The sequence below is a fragment of the Thamnophis sirtalis genome, unplaced genomic scaffold (genome assembly GCF_051295495.1).
Source record: "Thamnophis sirtalis isolate CommonGarterSnake01/CBP01778 unplaced genomic scaffold, rThaSir2_p1.2 scaffold_1, whole genome shotgun sequence".
Classification (NCBI taxonomy): Eukaryota; Metazoa; Chordata; class Lepidosauria; order Squamata; family Natricidae; genus Thamnophis; species Thamnophis sirtalis.
The window spans coordinates 36,655,502-36,676,017 of NW_028261381.1; the positions used below are offsets into that span (position 1 = coordinate 36,655,502).

General features: G+C 40.4%; 1 protein-coding gene across 1 annotated transcript in view; it reads right to left on the reverse strand.

Moving 5' to 3' along the window:
* The window catches only part of ACVR2A (activin A receptor type 2A), a 64,171-nt gene extending 44,271 nt beyond the window's left edge, over positions 1 to 19,900 (reverse strand). Inside the window, exon 1 of the mRNA XM_087710702.1 lies at positions 18,019 to 19,900. Coding sequence (XP_087566828.1) covers positions 18,019 to 18,073 — 55 coding nt within the window. The 5' untranslated portion in view covers positions 18,074 to 19,900. The remainder of the gene's footprint in view (positions 1 to 18,018) is intronic.
* Between the last annotated feature and the right edge of the window lie 616 nt (positions 19,901 to 20,516).

Genomic DNA, 20,516 nt, shown 5'->3' on the forward strand with positions numbered 1-20,516 from the left:
TATCTATCAGAGATCCTGGAGTACCGGAGAACCACTATAGAATTGCTGATGTGATTCCCCCCCCTTCAGAAAGGAAGAAAAACCGTCTCGAGAGCCCAAGGCCAACATGGGTTTGTCAAAAACAGATCATACCAGACTGGCCATATTAGATTATGGTGACAACCCTAGTGGACCATAGGAATGCCATTGATATAGTTAACTTGGACTTCAGCAAGTCCTGATAAGGTAGACCATAACCTACTATTAGATAAAGTAGAAGAATGTGGGTTAGACCTAGTCACCCCAGGTGCCTTGGTAACTGGTGCACCCACCTGTACTCCTCAATGGAACTGCCTCTTTATGGAGGGAAGAGTGCAGGGAGTCTCCCAAGGTTCAGTGTTGAGCCCAGTACTCTTCAACATCTTCATCAGTGATTTGAATGAGGGTGTTAGGTGTGTAAGCTAACATTTGGGATAGCAAAATATATGCCATGATAGTAGTACTGTTTCTTTAAGAACTGCTGTTATCTCAAGCGGTCATAAGAAGGAGCCGGAATGACTGTTAGCTCTCTGTTTGTTAAAGGCTGATTGGGGGAGGGGGGGTCATCAGGTTAGCAGATGACCCCAGGCTGGCCGGAATAGCCAACACTTCAGAATACAGGCTAAAGCTACAGAAGGATCTTGATACCCTTGAACATTGGGCACTACCTAGGAAAATGGGATTCAAGGAAGTAAGGTTCTACCTTTAGGCAATGAAGGTGAAGTGCACAGGTACAGGATACCTTGCTCCACAGTAGTAACTGTGAAGGGGATCTTGGGAGTCCTAGTGGACAACCCCTTTAATGTGAGTCAGCAGTGTGCAACAGCTGCCAGAAGAGCAACCCAGTTTTTGGCATCATAAACAGAGGAATAGAATCAAGCTCCCATGAAGTGTTAATCCCACTTTTTAAGGTCTTGGGAGGCCACACTTGGAATTCTGCACTCAGTTTGGTCCCCATGATGTAGAAGAGATGTGGAGACTCTTAAGGAGAGTGCAGAGAAGGCAACAGGGGATCAGGGTACTGGAGACTAAAGCCTATGAAGAACGGTTGCAGGAACTGGGTAGGTCTAGTCTACTGGAAGGAAGGACTAGGGGAGACGTGATAGCAGTGTTCCAATATCTCTGGGGTTGCCACAGAGAAGAGGCTGCCTGACTATCCTCTAAGGCACTTGAGTGCAGAACAAGAAGCAATGGGTGGAAACTAAACAAGGAGAGAAGCAACTTAGAGCTGAGGAGAAATTTCATGACAGTTAGAACAATTAATCAGTGGAACAGCCTTCCTCCAGACATTGTGAGAGCCCCAACAGTTTTTAAGAAGCTGTTGGGTGGCAATGACAATAGCAATAGCAGTTAGATTTATATACCGCTTCATAGGGCTTTCAGCCCTCTCTAGGTGGTTTACAGAGTCAGCCTAATCAACCATAGGAAGCCATTTGTCTGAGATGGTATAGGATATCCTGCCTGGGCAGGGGATTGAGCTAGAAAGCCTGCAGATTCCTTCCCATTCTGCTATTGTATTGCATAGTATTGTATTGTATTGCATTAGCCGTTTGCCTAGTCACCCCCACCCTTGGAAGGTCTTCAGTAACCTGATTGGGGGCTCCATTGGGAGCTGCACTTTAGCAGCTGGGCTGAATATTCTCCCCCCCCCCCTTGCGTTTTTCCAGGCTGCAGGGGGCTGCCGGCTTGGGATTAACAAAACAAAACACAGTTTTTGCTACTGGGGCCAGTAAGCCTCTCGCCTCTCCCGTTCTGTCTCCTAATTAAAGGAGAGTTTTCTTAAGGGGGAATCAAGAAGTAACCACGACAACACAGCTTGCTACTGATGCCCATCAGTGTCTTGCCCCTCCCGCTCTGTCTCCTAATTAAAGGAGAGCTTTCTTAAGGGGGAATCAAGAAATAGCCATGGCAAACACAACTTGCTACTGATGCCCATCAGTCTCTTGCCCCTCCCGCTCTGTCTCCTAATTAAAGGAGAGTTTTCTTAAGGGGGAATCAAGAATTAGCCATGACAAACACAGCTTGCTACGGATGCCGGTCAGCCTCTCGCCCCTCCCGCTCTGTCTCCTAATTAAAGGAGAATGTTCTTATGGAGGAAGCCTTCTCCTGTTACTTGGCAGCCAGAAAGGGTAGGAGGGGGGGGTGGTTCTTCCTGCAAGCCTTGTGGCAGCTGCCTTTGTGATTCAACAAGGAAGTAGGCTTGGGGGGGGGTTGATCCACCACCTGCCTCTTTAACTCCTTGATAGGCCTCCTTTTGGCCCTTTGCTGCCTCCCTCGCTCTTGGCTAATGCCTCTGCGATCGTCTCTCACCTTTGTAGGTCTCCTCAAGTGGTGGTTGTTGTCCTGCCGGCCTCCTGAGCTGCTGGGGGCCGCCATCTTGGACCACGTGGCTTCAAGATGGCCCCCGGCTCCAAATTCAAAAGGCTCCTCTTTGCTGGAGCACATGGAAATGGCTTTTGCCTTTGCAGGCTTGCCATGCGGCTGCCGCTCATCTCCCGCAGCTGTTTTAGAGCCTTTCCGGCTCTCACCTTGTCCACTGGTGATAGCTGCCAGCACAGGTTTTCCTTTTTAAAAACCCTCGTGGCTGAGGGGAGCGGAGGAGCGCTTCTGCTCCTGAGAAGCCTCTCATCAAGGGCTGCCTCTAGGAGGCATGTGTACCCGGTTCTCCTGCTTGCCCGGCAACGGTCCTCACAGAGTGACTCCATCTCACTCAATGGCCAGGGCAGCGTGCCGCCCCAGAGGGCTTGTGGCAATCCGGTCGTTGCAGGAGGAGGCTGTGTGCGATGAAGGGAGGCAGGGTTCGCCGGGTCCAAGTTTATTTTCTTTAATCCTTTGTAAATTACTGGAGGTCTGGAGAGGTGCAACCTTTCCCTTGATTGGGGTGAGTCAAATCTCCCGCTCTTACAAGCCTCAGCTGTTAGGGCTGCCTGCTAGAGGCTTTTGCCCGTCCTCCTGGTTAGGGCTGCCTGCTAGAGGCTTTTGCCCTTTCTCCTGCTGCCCGGCCAAGCTCCTCACTGAGAGTCTTCGGATGTCCTCAGTGTCCAGGGCAGCCTGCCGCCCCAGGGGGGCTAGTGGCAGTCCCAATCCTGCAGGAGGAGGCTGTGTGTGAAGCAGGGAGGCAAAACTCGATGGGTCCAAATGAATTTTCCTTTAGATCCTAGTAAATTCCTGGAGCTCTCGAATGAGCAACTTCTCACGATCGTTTTGAGTCAGAAAACTGGGCAGGCTCACTTCCAGGGGGCGGAGCCCAAAGAGCTTATCTGACTCAAACCAATCACGAGAGGATAAGGTCAACCCATTCTGGATACTCCTCCCCCCTCACTATGGAGAACTCAGCGCGCTTATCCTCTGGCTTCAATTTATCCACCGCATCGCCTGATACCACCAGAGAGGAGGAGACCAGGGCGACCACCGGAGTGTCAATGGCTGGTAACTGAATGGCCTGGGCACAGGTCTGTTCCATGTTATAGTGCCGGCAGTCAATGCTTCCAGGATCCAAGAAATTGGAGGGATGCGCCCACTGGTTGGTCAGGACCTCCATAAACAAAGGAGGGGCCGGAATCTCCTCCTTGTTCGTGGCTATGGCAGAAAACATGGCCATGTCAGGATCCCTAGGTGGAGGTACCGAAGGATCCCCAGTCCCCACCTTGGTGGTTTTCCGCGCCTTGCCCAAGAGGATCTTGAAAATGGCTGGGGCAAAGAGGCCTGAAGAAGAGGGCTCATCAGAGGGGGCCGTACCCCCACCCTCTGAGAACCCCATGTCCTGGAGATTCTCCTCCCCCATGATCGAAGCTTCGCTAACCATGGAAAGGGAGGAAGCTCAATACTGGGCGCGGCCTAGACCCCCATGCCTGGAAGAGAAAGAGGATCTATCACGCTAGGCAATGCCCCTTGAAATGGCAGCAGAAATAAGCCTTTTAATCCCTTCAGGAAGTTGATCCAAGTCCTCTATATCACCATAGGCAGAACTCCCCAGTGGAGCCAACCTGCACGAAGGGCAGGGTCCCCTAGACGTACCCTCCAAAGGATCCCTCGAGGGAGAGGGCGATGGGGAGCCCCTTCCCCCGGAATAGGCATGAGGCCTGCCAGGAGAAACCGAGGGAGAAGAAGGGCTAAATCCCCTAGGGGAAGAGTGAGTGGAAAGAGGCCCTAGAGGGGACCGGGACCTGTCCTGAGATGAGGGCCCAGCTGACTTGGCCTGCCTCTCTGCCCTAGCAAACTTTTTCTCAAGTGCCCTGTGTCTCCTGGCCTCCTCTCTGGTGGAGGACCTAGACGGGTGCTGGGCAGCCAAAGAACCCGGGGGGAACCCCTTGTTCCCCCCCTTGAACCAGGCCTTTTCCACCCCTGATCGGGCCCCCCTCCTGGCCCTGGGTAATCTCTACCACCTCGTCCATGGCTAACTCATGTGTCCGACACTGGAACGAGGGCTTTGAGGCTCTATAGGCCCCACCGGGACCGAGGTCTGCTAGATGCTGCGAAAAATGAGGCCTGAGCTGCCGCAGACCGCACATGTGGCGGCAATCCAAAATGGCCACCGGACACCTCCACACAAGTCCATTGGCCAAATCAAGCCTCCAGCGACTCAGCCGGGCTCCCCAGCACCCGCACCGCTTCCAGAGAGATCGGGGGAGGCCACGCGGTGCCCAGGCTCGTATTTCCGTCCCCCAGAGGCCACTCACAGACAGGGACAAAGAATGAGAAGTGCGGAAACCGATCCGATGATTGCTGGCTCCGCAAACGGCTCGTGCGCGCCTCGTGGTGCCGCTGCTGCTTCCCTAGAGTTAAATAACAAGTGCAACTGCCGTTGCAGCCGCTGATAAAGGAGCTGGCACCCCCGGGGATAGGGCTGAAGCTCCGGGCCCTCGGGGGGAGGCAGGACGCCCACAGGGCCCTCCCCAACCGCCCGAGGCAGAGAACTGTCCCCTTGGGGCCGCAGCTGCAAATTTAGGAAATTGGAAAACTTTTTAAAATGTTCAATTAAACCAAATGAGACCAGATTGGAATAAATATAAATCCTACCATGGAATATTCTCAACAGTGCTTGGACCAAGTAGACTGAGAGGAAACTGGGCTAGGATTGGAAGGCACCAGTATTTAAGAGTTTGCTTTCAGTCTTTGGACCAATCAGGCTTTGAGAATACCCACACGTGACCACTCCCTCCCTTCCTCTGGAAAAGAAAGGATTCCTGACAAATAGCAACTCAGTCTCTATTTAAACACTTAGAATAATGGGGAGCCTACTACCTCCCTGGTGACTGGTTTTATTTTAAAATTAAAATACACTTTAAAATGGATAGCCTATTAAAAAGAAATTTCAAAGCTGTATTAAAGGTTGTTATTCTAACAAAACAGGTGGATAAAAATGCCAAAAACAAGCTAAACATCTGGTTGAATTATGCAACTGACCATAATAATGACTTCAAGTCAACCTTGACTTCTGTCAACTACCTAGACAAGTGATCTAAAACTTTTTGGTGGTGGTGGGGGAATGAATATAAGTTGTCATGACTCAGAATATTGACTCTGAAAAATTCCTCCAACAGAAAGTCAGCTTCAGGAGAGACAAAACTAAGAATCACCTGGCACAGTGACACAGGCATCACCAGAAGAGCAGGAATGGTCAGCTGATAATGATGTACGGCCTAAGCCCCCTCATCTGGTGAGTAGACCAAAGATGTTCTATTAGGCTTTTTGCTAAACAAGAGACTACATTTCTTGACTAAGGATGGCCTAATTTAAAAGGCAGTGCTAGCTCATAATTCCTTTGCTGGACTCAACTATCTGATGTCTAGTTCTTACATGACCCGTTTCTGTGGATTCTGCTTGTGACACTCTGACTGACTGACAATCCTGACTGGCCTTTGAAGCTTTGAACAATATTTTATGTACTCTGGTTAAAAGCAAAATCACTGAGTCAAGCTCCCTTTTTCAGAGACTCTTTGGATTGGCATTCCTTGCCTCTTCAACATTGAGCAAACTGCTAATCTCCATAGCAACTCTGTATGAAAGTGTCTAATTGAAACTTGAAGCAGGACTCAAGTTAAGCATCAACTGGCATCATTTAGAGCTGTTATATAGAAAAAAATTACAAGGAAGTTTTATCTGCATGGCTGATACCAATAAACAAGCATTTTTGAAAAAGGAACAGGAACTGATATCCAAAAGTTATTTTATGAAATTAACAAACCCCATTCAGAAAAATATACTAATATAGTAGGTCTTAGTTCTTCAAGAAGTTTTCAGTATTCTGTAACTGTAAACGCTGAAACTTATGCAAACTGTTAGTATAAAACTACATCATGGTAAAATCCATTTAGGATTTGGTCAAAACTATGGCAAAAACCTGAGCATCTCTGTAAAATACAAAGCAACATATCCTTGATCATTGTAATCATCACCAAAGCTTTTGTGTTCTTCAAGGGATAACCAATTAAAGTAATTTTCAAAGTAAGCCCCTAGCCAGCAACAGATCTTTCCTAGCTGACATTAAGCAGATGCAGTGGAAGTACATAGAAAATCTTTTCTTCCCTATCAGCATTACCAAGGAGTAGGCCCTTTTAAGGCAATATATAAGCCATTGCTCTCTAAACTATGCCGTATACAATAAGCTGATACTACATAATAAATCTGAAAAAAATTAAATATACATCTTTGGGGGAGGGAAGAATATGAAAATATATCAAATTTATTCTACTTTATTTCCACTACATGCAATTGTCCATCTACTTGAATGCACTAAAGAGTATATATCATGCACCAACACTTTATGAAATAAATTAACATTACAATGATCCTGTATTCAGATAAAACAAAATTTAATGGAAATAGAATGAGGACAGATTGTCTTCCTCACATAGGATTTCAACTTTTTAAAGACTGGGCACCAAATATATCAGAATGTAATTGGATTAAGTTGCAATCCTGTGTTTAGACAAGAAATAATTATGGCTAAAGATATACCTCCACAAATGTATGATCTAACAAAGACAAACTGGAGTAGACAAAGAGGCTACTCCCAATTACCTTCCAACAGACTAAACAGTTTTAGGCAATCTCTTCCTAAAATATTACCATGGCTTCCTGTGCTTTTCCAGAAGATCAGGAAGCCTGGTTGCTACCTCCATCCCCTCAAATAATGCTCATCCTAATATAAACTAATTTAAGGTACACAAACTAGTTCTGCATCTTTATTTATAAAATTTCAATCCATCTTTGCAATTAGATGCATAGGTAGAAAAGAACCAGATAGATGAATTTATAGAATTTTCTATCATTATTTAATTCAGTCACCAAGACAATACATTTCAGTTTTAATGTAACAGAATAATCTAATACAGAGATCCTCAATTTTCTGGCTTTGTGGACTGGCAAGGTGGGGGAGAGGGAGATGGTTCCCCATGAGCAAATGGCGAATGCTTGCCTATGCTTGCCCACTGCTCACAGAAGTGGGGATGCATGTGCACGCGATTGCCAGCTTGCAAACAGCTCAGAGGTTGGGAGGCCCTGATCTAATATGTGGAATTTAATCATTTCAAGTGTTGCCTTGAAACTCAGACACTCTGAGTTTGCATGGAGGTGAAGACCTATTCCTTAATTATGGGAGAACAAATACTTTTACCTTTTTGCAAAGTGGTGTGGGGTTTTCTGCATATATGATTTTTAGTTATTCAAGCAAAAAAAAAAAAAAACAACCCAAACCATTTATTAAGAGGGAGCAAATCTTTATATGGAGAGTAAACAAATGGCCAAAATTTTTCCATAGAACTAATGGTTACTAAAGGAGCTTACTGACTTGGATGAAACAATGTTTGTTTAGAGGACACTCAGTATATCACAGAAGTACACCCCCTCACATTTTGTAAATATTTAAGTATTTCTTTTCATGTGACACCTTCTGAACCAAATAAGTTTATCTTGGTCTCATTGGACCACAGGACATGGTTCCAGAAATACATGTCCTAAGTCTGCTTGTCTGGCGCAAACTATTTGTGGGCTTTCTTGTGGGATAATAGACTTGCAAGACCAATTTGAGGCGGTCTGAGCGCTGATACCCCCTCATCCCTTCAACCTCTGCAGCAATGCTGGCAGCACTCATGTGTCTATTTCCCAAAGCCAACATCTGGATATGACGGGCATTCAACTTCTTTGGTCGACCATGGCGAGGCCTGTTCAGAGTGGAACCTGTCCTGTTAAACTGCTGTATGGTTTTGGCCACCGTGAGGCAGCTCAGGTTCAGGGTGTTGGAAATCTTCTTACAGCCTAGGCCATCTTTATGTAGAGCAACAATTTGTTTTTTCAGATCCTCAGAGAGTTTATTGCCATGAGATGCCATGTTGAACTTCCAGTGACATTATGAGAGCAATAACATCAAACTTATGCAATCATATATAGTTGCTTCTTTGATTGAAATTAGGAGGATGAAGATCTTATGGCTTGAATTGAGCTTCTGAAACTTTTGTAATTTGATCAATTTCAAATTCAGGCAAAAGGATAAATTATGTTCTCATGAGGAAAGAAACAAATGGTTGAAAGCTGTTTGAAACAGTTGCTTTAAAATGCTTCTGCTTTTTGATAGAATCTCGATTCACCAATTGAACATACAGGATGAACAGGCTTCTCCTGCCACATTTCATAACTCTTGATGATTCATGACAAAGTGCAACAATAAAATGTCCACAGTAACCTGGAATTAAAATTAAGTTAAATTAAAGTCACAAAGCATATATTACCCTATGATGTCACAGATCATCTCCAATCCCTCCAGAATAACTTGGTTTTAACAAGTTTCTGAACACTATTATAGATGGTGCCACTCTTTGGGGTGGATTGTATTCTTGAGGATTGAGGTCATCATGGAAAAACAGTGAGCCTCAGCTATCCTCCTGAAAGTGGGACACTATTAAGAGGTTCTCCCATATCTCATGGGTTAACTTTAATTTGAAGATGCAGTCCTGAGGCACTCATTCATATACAAACATATATCTGGACAAGTTAGATTAAACTTCATAATACATTTTAAAAATGCTGTCTATTACCCTCAACTTCTATTTTTAATCTCTATAAGAAAGCATCAGCCATCTTAAATGTGCCCAGAGCAATGTGCAATGTAAATCACATGATATGATAAAAACTGCAGAAGTCATAACAGCATAGCAAAGTATTATTAAAATTATAGCTCACCTTTGTGCCTTGAAAAATAATATATATCATCTGGTCTGCAAACAATTAAAAACATTAAAAGCTAGCGAAACTGGGAATGACTGAACACCACTACAAGAGCACCTGGATTGTTCCCACTCAAATTCATACCTGCAGTACAGATTTACCTAAAGAAAAATTCCTGCAGGCTTGGGATGTTACAAAAGCTCTCAATTCAACACGTGTAAGATTTTTTTTAATAAATCAAACTGGCATAAGTTTGGGATAATCATGGAAAACAAAATTGACCAAAGTGGGGAACGTTTAATTGTTGTGTATATATATATATATATTTCTATGTGTATATGTGAGAAGAAAATAAAATTGGGGCCCTGCTATTGTTGGGCACAACTTTATCCCTGTAGTTCAGCCAATAGTAACACTGTCTTGAAATCTTGTAATTTGACCAAGAAGCAAAATTAACCCTATTAAGAGTACAAAAAAAATATAACATTTTTCAGAACTCTGATGAAACCCATGATGCATTTTAATTAGGCATTGAACTTTGAAACATGCACAGCTTAGTTTGTGTGTGTGTGTGTGCGCGTGTGTGTGTATGTATGTATGTATGTATGTATGTATGTATGTATGTATGTATGTATGTATAAGCTATAGAAGCTTTCTTTCTGAGAATTTACCACTGACATTTGCAATTAAGGCAATCACTGCAAAGCTGTAATTTAAAGCTATCAAAGCTAATAACAGATTTGGTAACCAGACAAATACTACTACCATGTCATTACAATCAGAATAAGCAGTTTTTGTTTATTTATGAATATCTAAATAATATAACATTTTTTTTTGCTTATCTGTCTCCTTGTCAAACGATTCAATTGGATTCCACATGTACCATTTCTTTCTCCCAGCTGAGAAGTAAGGAGGAATAATTCCTGAATCTCTATAGGGTTTTGATAGACTGCATGCAAGATAGCAGGGAGATGTTTTTGTTAAATTGTCAGCATTAAGGCACCAATGTATTTCTGTGCATAAAAACAAAATGCTAGGTTAAACTATTGAGTTGCAGAGAAAAGAGTTGGAAATTATGTGTGTTCCTTTAAAAGCTGTATGTCTTTGTGATGAATACAGACTGTGGCATCTTGTGTACATTTTTTGCATCAGTTTGGAATTTGAGAGGTCTGTGTTAATTCTCAGCCATTTACTTTTCACTGTTTGAAGTATGATTTTTTTTCTTCCTATTTGTCTTACCCTCACCCAGGCTCAGAATCTCAGTGCTTTAGCCTGCCTTTAGTGGTTACATTGATTGAAGGTCAAAGGAGCAGGAGGAGAAAGACAGAGGGGACTGCCTATACTAGTGATGGTGAACCTATGGCAAGTGTGCGCCCTCTGTGACATGCAGCACCCTCTGTGGGCATGCAAACCATCCTCCTGCGCCCCGCTGTGCATGCATGCGCCTCCCTCTGGCCACTGGGTCTCTGCTCTGCATGTGCGGGGCGCATGCAGGGGACGTGTGCGCATGTGTGAGGGGTGGGATGCATGTGGGGGCGCAGGGGCGGGGCACAGGGGGAGGACACACATGCAGGGGCCCGTGAATGCATGTGCGGGGGCATGTGCAGAGGCTATGTGCACATTGCCTTTTGGGGGGGGTTCAGATGCATGCACGCTTTGGGCACTCGGTCTGGAAAACATTAGCCATCACTGTTATATGAGTTGTAATTTGCAAGTTAAACTATTAGCCATCAATACAGTAAACTATTTTCAGTTAGATTTTTTTTAAAAAAAAATGGAAAATAAAGTTTCATTTTTAACTACCAATGGGAAACTTGATTCTTCAACTGCTGTAGTTCATGATGGATCCATTCAGGATTGACTTTAAATCAATCTATCCAAAACCTCTGACAACAGCCCCTCTATCCAGCAATGCTGTCTGGAGGTTTGCGGATTATTTATCAGCTAATATATTTGAAAATAGTGTGTGTTTGGTGTAAGTGATTAAGGAGCTGGCCTAGAATAACACAGACTATGAGTTAGTCCCCACCTTATGTATGAAAGCTAACTTGATGACTTAGGGCAGTCACTCTATCACCCCAACCCATCTCATCGGGTTGCTGCTGTGTGCTGTGGGTATATAGGAAGAAGGGATATTATGTATATTTGCCACATTGAGTTACTTAAAAAATCTAATTAAAAATAAGAAATGATGGCATTCTAGATATTGTGCAGCCAAATCTGTAGTTCATAACTTTTTATTTTTCATCCTGAGGCAATCTACTATGAAAAATTGTTAGAAAATGATGGACACAGACCAGGAAGGTGTATATGATTTATGAAACAAATTTTACCCATGTCATCTACTTCATATCTAATCTATCATGTTATTCTATTGTACCTTATTTGTACAGTAAATTTTAATGTGAACAATTAGCTTTCATACCAATTTCACAACCAATTTTGTTGTAGCTAAGTACAATGACAATAAAGATTATACTTATAGTTAGAAAACTAGAATAGGCCTATAAGAATTGGGCTTATTTGAAATTCCTAAATATAATTCAACTATGTTATAGTCTATGCTCATAATACTTTAGAACAGAGTACACAGCCATTTATCAAAAAAGATTCAGTTCTGAGATCATGCCAATTTTTTAAACTTCTAAAAATACAACAGGTTTAAACCTGTTTTTGTTTTCTATTCTTTCAAGGTTCATATTACTATGTTCACTAATATGTCCAATGTGCAAGAGGTTTTGCAGAACAAAAACTGTACGAAATGAGTGCATGTTTTCTTCAAACTATTTTCTAAACTGCAGGTGCAGAATGATTGGACAGCTATTTTTTTAAAATCTCATATTTGGTATTATAAAAAAACTATAAATTTCTAGCAAAACTTAAAACACACAAATTAAAGAATTGATTTAAATTTTGTTTTCTAAAATAAAACAAAGGGCAAAAATGTTATTGATGGTGACATTGTAAATATAATACAATATTAAATAACTATGTTATCTGCAAACATAAAATATGTTGTTCAATAATACAAATATATTTTCATGTCAGTGCATGACACAACAGGCAGTCTTGCATGACTAAGAATTTGTACACCAATTAGTTTAATCATTATTTCAGTTATTTACAATGCCTTGGTTTAACTCACTTTGTATACGCTACTAGGTTTATACAGAAGTATTAATTAATCATTAATTTACAGTATATAAAGAATATTTCCCTCAATGAGATTTATTCCCATAGCAGTATAACTACTGCTAAGACCAAACAAGGTATTAGCAAGTAAAGTACTTTATTATGGTCCTAGATCAAAACTTTAGCAGTTGTATTTATACGAGGGTGGACACATAGAAGATAATAAGGGCATGTTGTTTTAAGAACTCTCTTCTTGGTTCATAAGCCTTCAATTTTGCATTAAGTTTTGGAGCTGTACATACTTTGAAAATAATTCAGAAGAGTTTTGGCTGTCTTACAAGTAACATATCTCTTTGATATTCAGTAAAGCATGCCACTTTTTAAAAAATGCTTATGAAACCAAAAAAGATGTTAAGCTTTAAGAAGTCCATTTACAATGCATCCACAACTATTTTTCAGCCTTGTTCAGAAACATGAAAAAAAATCAGAGCTCTATAATGAATGGCAGAGGAAGACAGTTATAAGAAATTTAAAGTCTATATAATGTTACTACAGCAAATCTGCTTGTTCCTTGTATTTAAGCGATCTAGACCTATCTAAATGTAAGCGATCTGTGAATTTAGCATAAATTAACTTGTTCTGCACCATTTGTCACAACTCTTCTAATTATGTATTTGGATTTAAGAGACTGGATATGGGGTAGCCTATTTCTGGATTGAATTTTGTTGCCAAAACTGTCAAAATGTTTGTCCTTTTAAGTGCCAACATCACTAAGGATTAGAGATAGGGAACTTTTCTTTCCTAAACTGGAATTGATAGTCTGATTTATTTATTTAAAACATTAATACAACCCTAAATAGGAGTACCTCCGTATTTCATCCAGAGTCTGCAGAATGAATTGTTAAGGATATTGTGACATTCCACCATGTTTGTGAATGTACAATAGCCCACTTATTCTGCATTACCTCAAAATTACTACCATATGCTGAAACCCATAATATAGATAAATATGCAGTTTTGTTTTAATTTTCTGTTTTAGTTACAATTTTAAGAAAACTATCTATTTCAATAGCAGCACACTATCTTAATTTGCATAAAAACCAAAGCTAACCGCACGGAGTATTTGAACTTAATTCTTTAAGAACCTCACAGTTTACCACTGTAGCTTGCATATAAGGCCGTCCCAAGGCAAGGTACAAGATAAAATGTTAAAGAAGTTATAAACTAAATATATTAAAATAAAGCCTCTGTCTCAATACTGTCTTCTACAATCTACCTCGACAAGAGGAACCAAACCCTCAAGAACACTGTCCAACATCCCCACTACAAGACAGCATCCTAGAAGCATGCTATCAAATGCAACAATGTTAAGGCCTTCTAGTGCAAGTAATACTTGTGGATAAAGAATAAAGGAAAACCAGTTTAGTCTGTTTAGATTGTCAGTTTGATCTAATAAGACCTGAAGCTACAATATCATTTCATACTTAACTCTTAACCAGCCTATAACAATATTTAAGCATTCATTCTGAATCAATAATACTACATTTCTTAGTTAGCAGTTACCAGTAGCACAAATATAATCACTAAGACCATGCAGCATTTCAGATTTAATTCCCAAAAGAAATTTGGGAGTGCAGATTAGTGCCTAACTGCAACCTGTAATTAGGCTGTGCCAAGGAAATAAAACAAGTGTTAAATTCATGCTCCCATATACTCTGAAGCACTTTTTTGAGACTGAATGCAAAGTGCTGTACAACTCTAACAGTTAATGATGTCAAATGATCTCAAACAGGCACACAAGGAAGTGGAAAGCATAATATTCCACTGCAGCATCTGCATGAATTAAAAAATATCCAAATAGCTCCCTAGGTTGTACTGTGTCACACACAGCTGTAGACTGAAGCCTAAAGATTTTAATCCTATTTAACTGAGCTCTCACAACTCCTACTAGCACCATGTTTCCCAGGAATCAGTTAAGAAAAAAAGAAAGAATGATTACACTATACTAAAAAGTTTGCAACTGAATAGTCCAGAGTGCAAGAAATAAGATGTTTCATAAAATCTACAAGGATTGTAGAATAGTTTGAGATCAAGATTAGTATTGGTAGTTATTTGATATAGTATTTAGTAAATAAAATAGTATTGATGCTTCAATACTATTAATATTATCCAAATCCATCATGACTTAATGTCAAATAATTGTGGGTTTTTTTGTCATATGCCACATACACTATATTGCCAAAAGTATTCGTTCACCCATCCACATAATCAGACTCAGTTGTGAGCGAATACTTTTGGCAATATAGTGTATATAGCATGCTCTATCATGCTGTTTCCCCCACAATTTTTTTTAAAAATGACTGTCATAACTCTATAAAATGTAAAGCTCACAAGGAAATGTGTAGCTAATTCAAACTATTAAAATCTTACAGACTTATTCTCAAAACAATTGAATGCTACCTAGCAGTTTTTAGGGAAGATGTATCTGAGGAAACAAACATCTTGTGCAACTCAACTGCATCTCAACAGTATCAGGACTGTAACAGCTATTCACAATGTCCAACCTAAGAGAATATAAAGCTACCTTTCTTATTAAAAAAAACACATTTCATGACTAGGTATATAGTTGAACCAATAGATGAGGCAAATTCTGTGATAATCTTATACTTCCTGTCTCCAAGATTAGTTCATTATTTTAATCTCCAAAATCATTAGTTTCTCCAAAATCATGATATTGTAATTGGGGTCTGAAAGGACTTAAGGAAGTAATTTGGCAGCAAATAACTCTTATCATATAAAATATTTCAATTAAAACATGTTTCAATGCAAATTATTTAATAATAGTTGTTTCAGTGATAGTAATATTCATTACTTAAACAATTAAAAATGTCTGGATCCCAAATCTAGCATTAAATGTAAAATCATAGCTTTCAAAAAAGATCAAATTTAATAACAGTTACATAAATCTTACCTCCCCCTTAAAATCCAATCAATATACTGATAGACACAGCAAAGGAGAAGCTATTCCAATTACAGTCATAATCATTTTATTATTAAACATATTTCATTTTCATTAAAATGAGCATTTTGACATCAAAACATTGAAAGTATTCATGGGGGAAATCAAATCAGCATCACATAGAAATCATGTATTGTTAGTTCATAATTGAAAAATCTTAAATGTATCACAATACTTTATATATCAGTTGTTTAGGATAAAAACAGAAAAAGGATAATAAAAAAGGATAATACAAATATACTATTTATTCTTCCTAAATGCATATAAATAGTTCAATGTGATATGGATTTGACAGTCTTTATGTTCATCAAATTCAAGTTGTATGTTGTATCCTACAATTAATAACTTGCAATATTAGACATATCTTTAAAATCACAACAATTATAGCCAAGTAACCTATGCTCTAGGGCTACTGATATAAATCTTAATTACTGACAAAGTACACAAATAGCTTTAATAAACATTCCAAGGAGGAAAAAAATAATTCCATCTGCTTTTTTCTTAGATTGATCAGTTTGACTGGATTGAAACATTATATGAATTCATATACCCAACTACTGTTTCTGTAGCAACAGCACATTCTTTACCCACTATATCATATCAAGACTAAACAATATACTGCAAGAAGCAATTGGTTTTCTTATAAGATTTTTCATTTATATACAAGACATTCTTAGAAAAGTTTCTCTAACTTTGGTGAAATGTAAATAGATTATCTGCCAAAACAATTTAGTGTCTAAGAAATTATATGGAAAGAAGCTGTTAGAAGCTTTTATCTTTGATATTCTGAAAAACAGAACAAGGCCTAGGTTGTAAGAGTGATTATGTTGCCTTTGGAATTTTGTGAAGTTTTATTCTTATATATTTCAAGCCAACAAACAATTATAACATTTTATAAGAAACAATTCTACAGTTGATATTATTTAGATACAGGTATTTTGCCAAATTAAACCTTCTGAAGTTAAAGCTAATTACATAATGCACTATTGTTACTCTATTGTCACCACTCTCACTATTTTCCCCTTATTCATTTTCCTACTGCAAATGAGCATTTATATTTTTTCATGGTTTCTCAATATATGCATGTTTTCAGTCATTTTTTTGAATACTGCAAAAATTATTGTTACATTTATTTTAAAAATATGATTTACAATGATAATTTTAGTGATTTTTCAAGTTCAAAATTTAGATTTTTAAAAAATTATATTTACTCAAAAGTAAACTTTATTTACTAGATCTTTTAACTTTCTAAACCATGTTATTTGTTTTTGACTTGGGAATGTGTTAAATTCATGTTAAAATCCCAGTTTAGTATAATATTTGAAATTAATTATTGTGGCTCTCCATCACTACTTAAAACTTAGAATACCAGTGCAAGATGTTTTTCTTTGTATTTATACAACTCCATTTTACAGCAACACAATCAACATGGAAAGAGAAATTCTAGAAAGCAAATACCAGAGAAAATAGAGACCATTCTAGCAACTCACTTAAAAAGTACTCTCTACAGAACTTTTCAATTTTAATTACTGCAAAAAAATAAAAAAATAAAATAAAACAGCAAGGATGTAATCAAATTTCAGTTTTCTTGGAAGAGATCTGGGACATGTAGACCAAGCTTACTGAATATGTATTGAAGTCTTATTTACTCCCTGCAACTTTATCATCACTAACTTTATACTAAAGTTAATATGTACATATTGCATTGTTTCTGCAAATGTATGGGTTTCCATGAGTTTTAAAAACTAATAAGCTATATTTCTCATTATCTTTAAGTATATCTCTCTGATAATTGTTTTTTGCTATCAAACTTTTAAAAACAATTTAAAATTCCTAATTGACTTGTCCTGCCTCTTTATCAAACGTTAAAAAATAAGAGTAGATCTTGAGTGAAATTAATAAAATATAAATATAAACAAAGTACATAGGAAAACTTCAAATCTTATTGTCAAAAACAACTGAAGAATCTAAATATAGTACTGTATCCTACCTACTGTATCTTACCAAAAAGCTAAAATGGTTACACATTTACTACTATCAGAGAGTTGCAACTTTACTACCATCACAGTTATTAATATCACTTATTTAAAATCCACTATAACTTTGTCATAATTACCCAAAACCAAGATTAGTCATTTTTTCTCTTTTAAGCAAACTTCAGCCTGTTCAATCGCCATTTCACAGCAGTCAGCCCACACAGAACAGATCAATAAGATTACAGACACAAGACTAGACTGCATCCATTTAATAACCACAAGAGAAGTGTACCATTCAGCAGAATCTTACACAGGGATCTCACTAGCAGATATGTAATAAGAAATCATAACTATGTATATCAGTTCATTAATAATTTTCTATTAAAACTCAGAACTGTTCTGGAAATAAAATAAAAACAGATCATATATTACATTCTAAATAATGAAGAGACAACCCAGGTGATTACATCCTTGAATAGCTTTGCCCAGAAAACAGTAAGTCTAACAACTAGTTGCTATCCAGGAAAGTACTTCCGGAAACTACAAATTTATTTAAAATGCAGATTTTCTGCTGCACAATTCAGGGTTCATTACTTTCCCCAATATTAAGAGGCAATAATTACTTTGTTGAAAGCAGTCTGAAAAATGTAAATCTGCATTTGAATCTAGTTATATTATGAATCAATAGTGAAAAAAGCATATACTTGCCTGAAGAACAAGATATAAGAAAAACAGCAAACACCAGCTTTGTAGCAGCTCCCATTTTCCAAATTGTTAGTATCAATAGGGAAAAATACTATATCCAGCTTCTGAGGTCTTATAAATACGAAAATCCGTCTGCCACTTCCTCAGAGTGATAATGTATTTGGAAAATCCATAAAAATGAAATCCAGCTTCTGTAATATAGTCTAGTTCTTATTCAATAGACCCTCCAGTACATTCGGAAACACATCATTTGGCTTCTGTTCTAATAATGGCAAAAAATCCAATTCATAAGAGGATGTTAACCATCCAGGTTAAAAGATGAACATCAACAGTGAAGTAGCTGAATGTTAAAACTATTAATTGTCCTGAAGCACAATATATTTTCTTCAGTGTCAAATCGTATTTCCCATGTGTCCTGGGAACAGGCAAGGCGCACAAATATTAGTAAACAATACTCTTGTCTTCACACTGCTTTTACACGATGTAGTATCTGGATGAGAAACAGTTTCGTCTTCGTTTCAAGTGTCAAAATAAATATGCCTTCGATGTAACAACCAATAGGAAACCAATTTGTAAAACACTGGTGTTTCCTATTAACAAATGCTGAGAGCAAACAAGAGCAGAAATAAGAGGTAAATCAGTCCTCTGTAAAAATCACACAAGTAAGGAAGAAATGGAGAGTCCTTATCTAGAAACCAGGAAAATGCTTCCCCTTGTTTATTCCATCCGTTTGTTTTCACGATCTTCTTCTCATTTGCCCGACAAATTTCAGGCTTCTCCCCAACTCTTACAAGAACTCCCCCATCCAAGTGCCCAGACTACACTTAAAAACCGCCTTTGTATTTGGTATTTGAAATCGCACGAAAATGAGGGAAGGAAGGAGGGAGATGCTCTTTCAAGATCTTAAATGGTGATCTCCCGCCCCCCCCCCCCCGCTCTTAAAAAAATCTATTAAAGACTCGAGAGGCTTCCTGAAGCAGTTAAGCATAAAACGTCTCAATTAAAAGTAGGTGAAGCGATGCTCTAAGAAGCCCGGAGTGTATATATCGGTCTTTTTGCAGCGACCAAACTGGCGGGTTTAATAAGATCTTTTCTCCTCGAGCAACAAAACCCTCTTCGAGCTCGTCGAGGCGTTTGTCGGCGGGCCCTCTCTCCGTTCTCAACCTTCACCGGCTCACCGTTTACCACCAAGGTTTACCCCTCCTCCCCACCACCACCGGTTTGGAGGCAGGCGGGTTTTTTTTTCTTCGTCCGCGGTCCAACTTGGTTTTTGTTTGCTTCTCCTCCTTTTTTCCTTCTTCTCCTCTTCCTCCTCCCCCCCTTTCTTCACGCCCGCAGCGAGTGGATGAGAATGGGGCGGGTAAGGGCACGGAGCCCGGTCAATCCTCGCTCGCCTTTTCCCTCTCCCCTCGTTGTGCCTCCTATGCAGTTTAGACCAGAGCAGCCCGTGCAGCGAGAACAACGGAGGGAGGGAAGGCAGGCGATCGAGGAGCCCCTCGCCTTTCTTCTCCTCCTCCTAACTCTTCCTCCCAGACTGCGAAAAGCCCGAGGCTCCGAGATCCAACCCTTCGGTCTCCTGCCTGGCGGAGGCGTCGGCGAAAAGGCAGCTAAGCCCAACTTTGAGCTCTGCGTAGCGAAGTTGAAGAGCCGACGGCGAGAAAGAGGAAGGGCCCTGCCGAGATTTTCTTCCCTCGAGGAGGCGGAAACCGGAGGCGAACAGAAGGGAAGGGAAAGCGCCGCTTTTATCGTCGCACAGGCCCAGCTGGTAGCGCTGAGTAGCCCTCCGTACCTTGCCGCTCCCCTGTGGTAATTTCATAGCTACCCATTCACTTGCGTGGTGGAGAGAAGCGAGCCAAGATGGCGGCGCTCGAGCGATTGTTTTTGTTTCTTCTCCACCTCCCCCCTCTTTTTTTTTAATCTGCCCCCCCCCCCCAACAGCTCTCTCCTAGCGCACGCGTGGACTCGCTCCTTCTCCCTCCCTCCACCCCAGTCCACTAATCTTAACCGCTGCCCCTTCCACACACGGGGGCGTGCGCGCGTTTGTGGGCGGATAATTTCTCTTGATTGGCAGGCCGCTCTAAGCCATTTGGAACGAGGAGGGGGCCGAAGGGTGGGTGGAGCTTCGCTCCCGCCTTTCCCGCGCCTCGCGGGGTTTAGGGGACGCGATTCTCCCGCCTGTGCGACGTTCCAGGTGTGGAGGGCGTGGGGCTGGGGAGGGGGGTGTTGGTGTTGAGCACGTAGCTGAGCCGCTCGGTTTTCTTCGCAATGCAAAAAACGTGATTGAAAATCCTTTGGATCTTTCCCGTCACAGCAACAAACCTGCCTTAAGAGCAGAGCGGACGCTCTTAAAAGGGATATGTGGGGGGGGGGGGGTATGAATACGCGCGCACTCATAGATACACATGCGCATGAATGCGTGTCTGTGTACATATGTGTTTATGCACACAGACATGCAAATGATAGGTATGCATTTTTAGTCTTGCTGGGGGGAATTTGGTGAA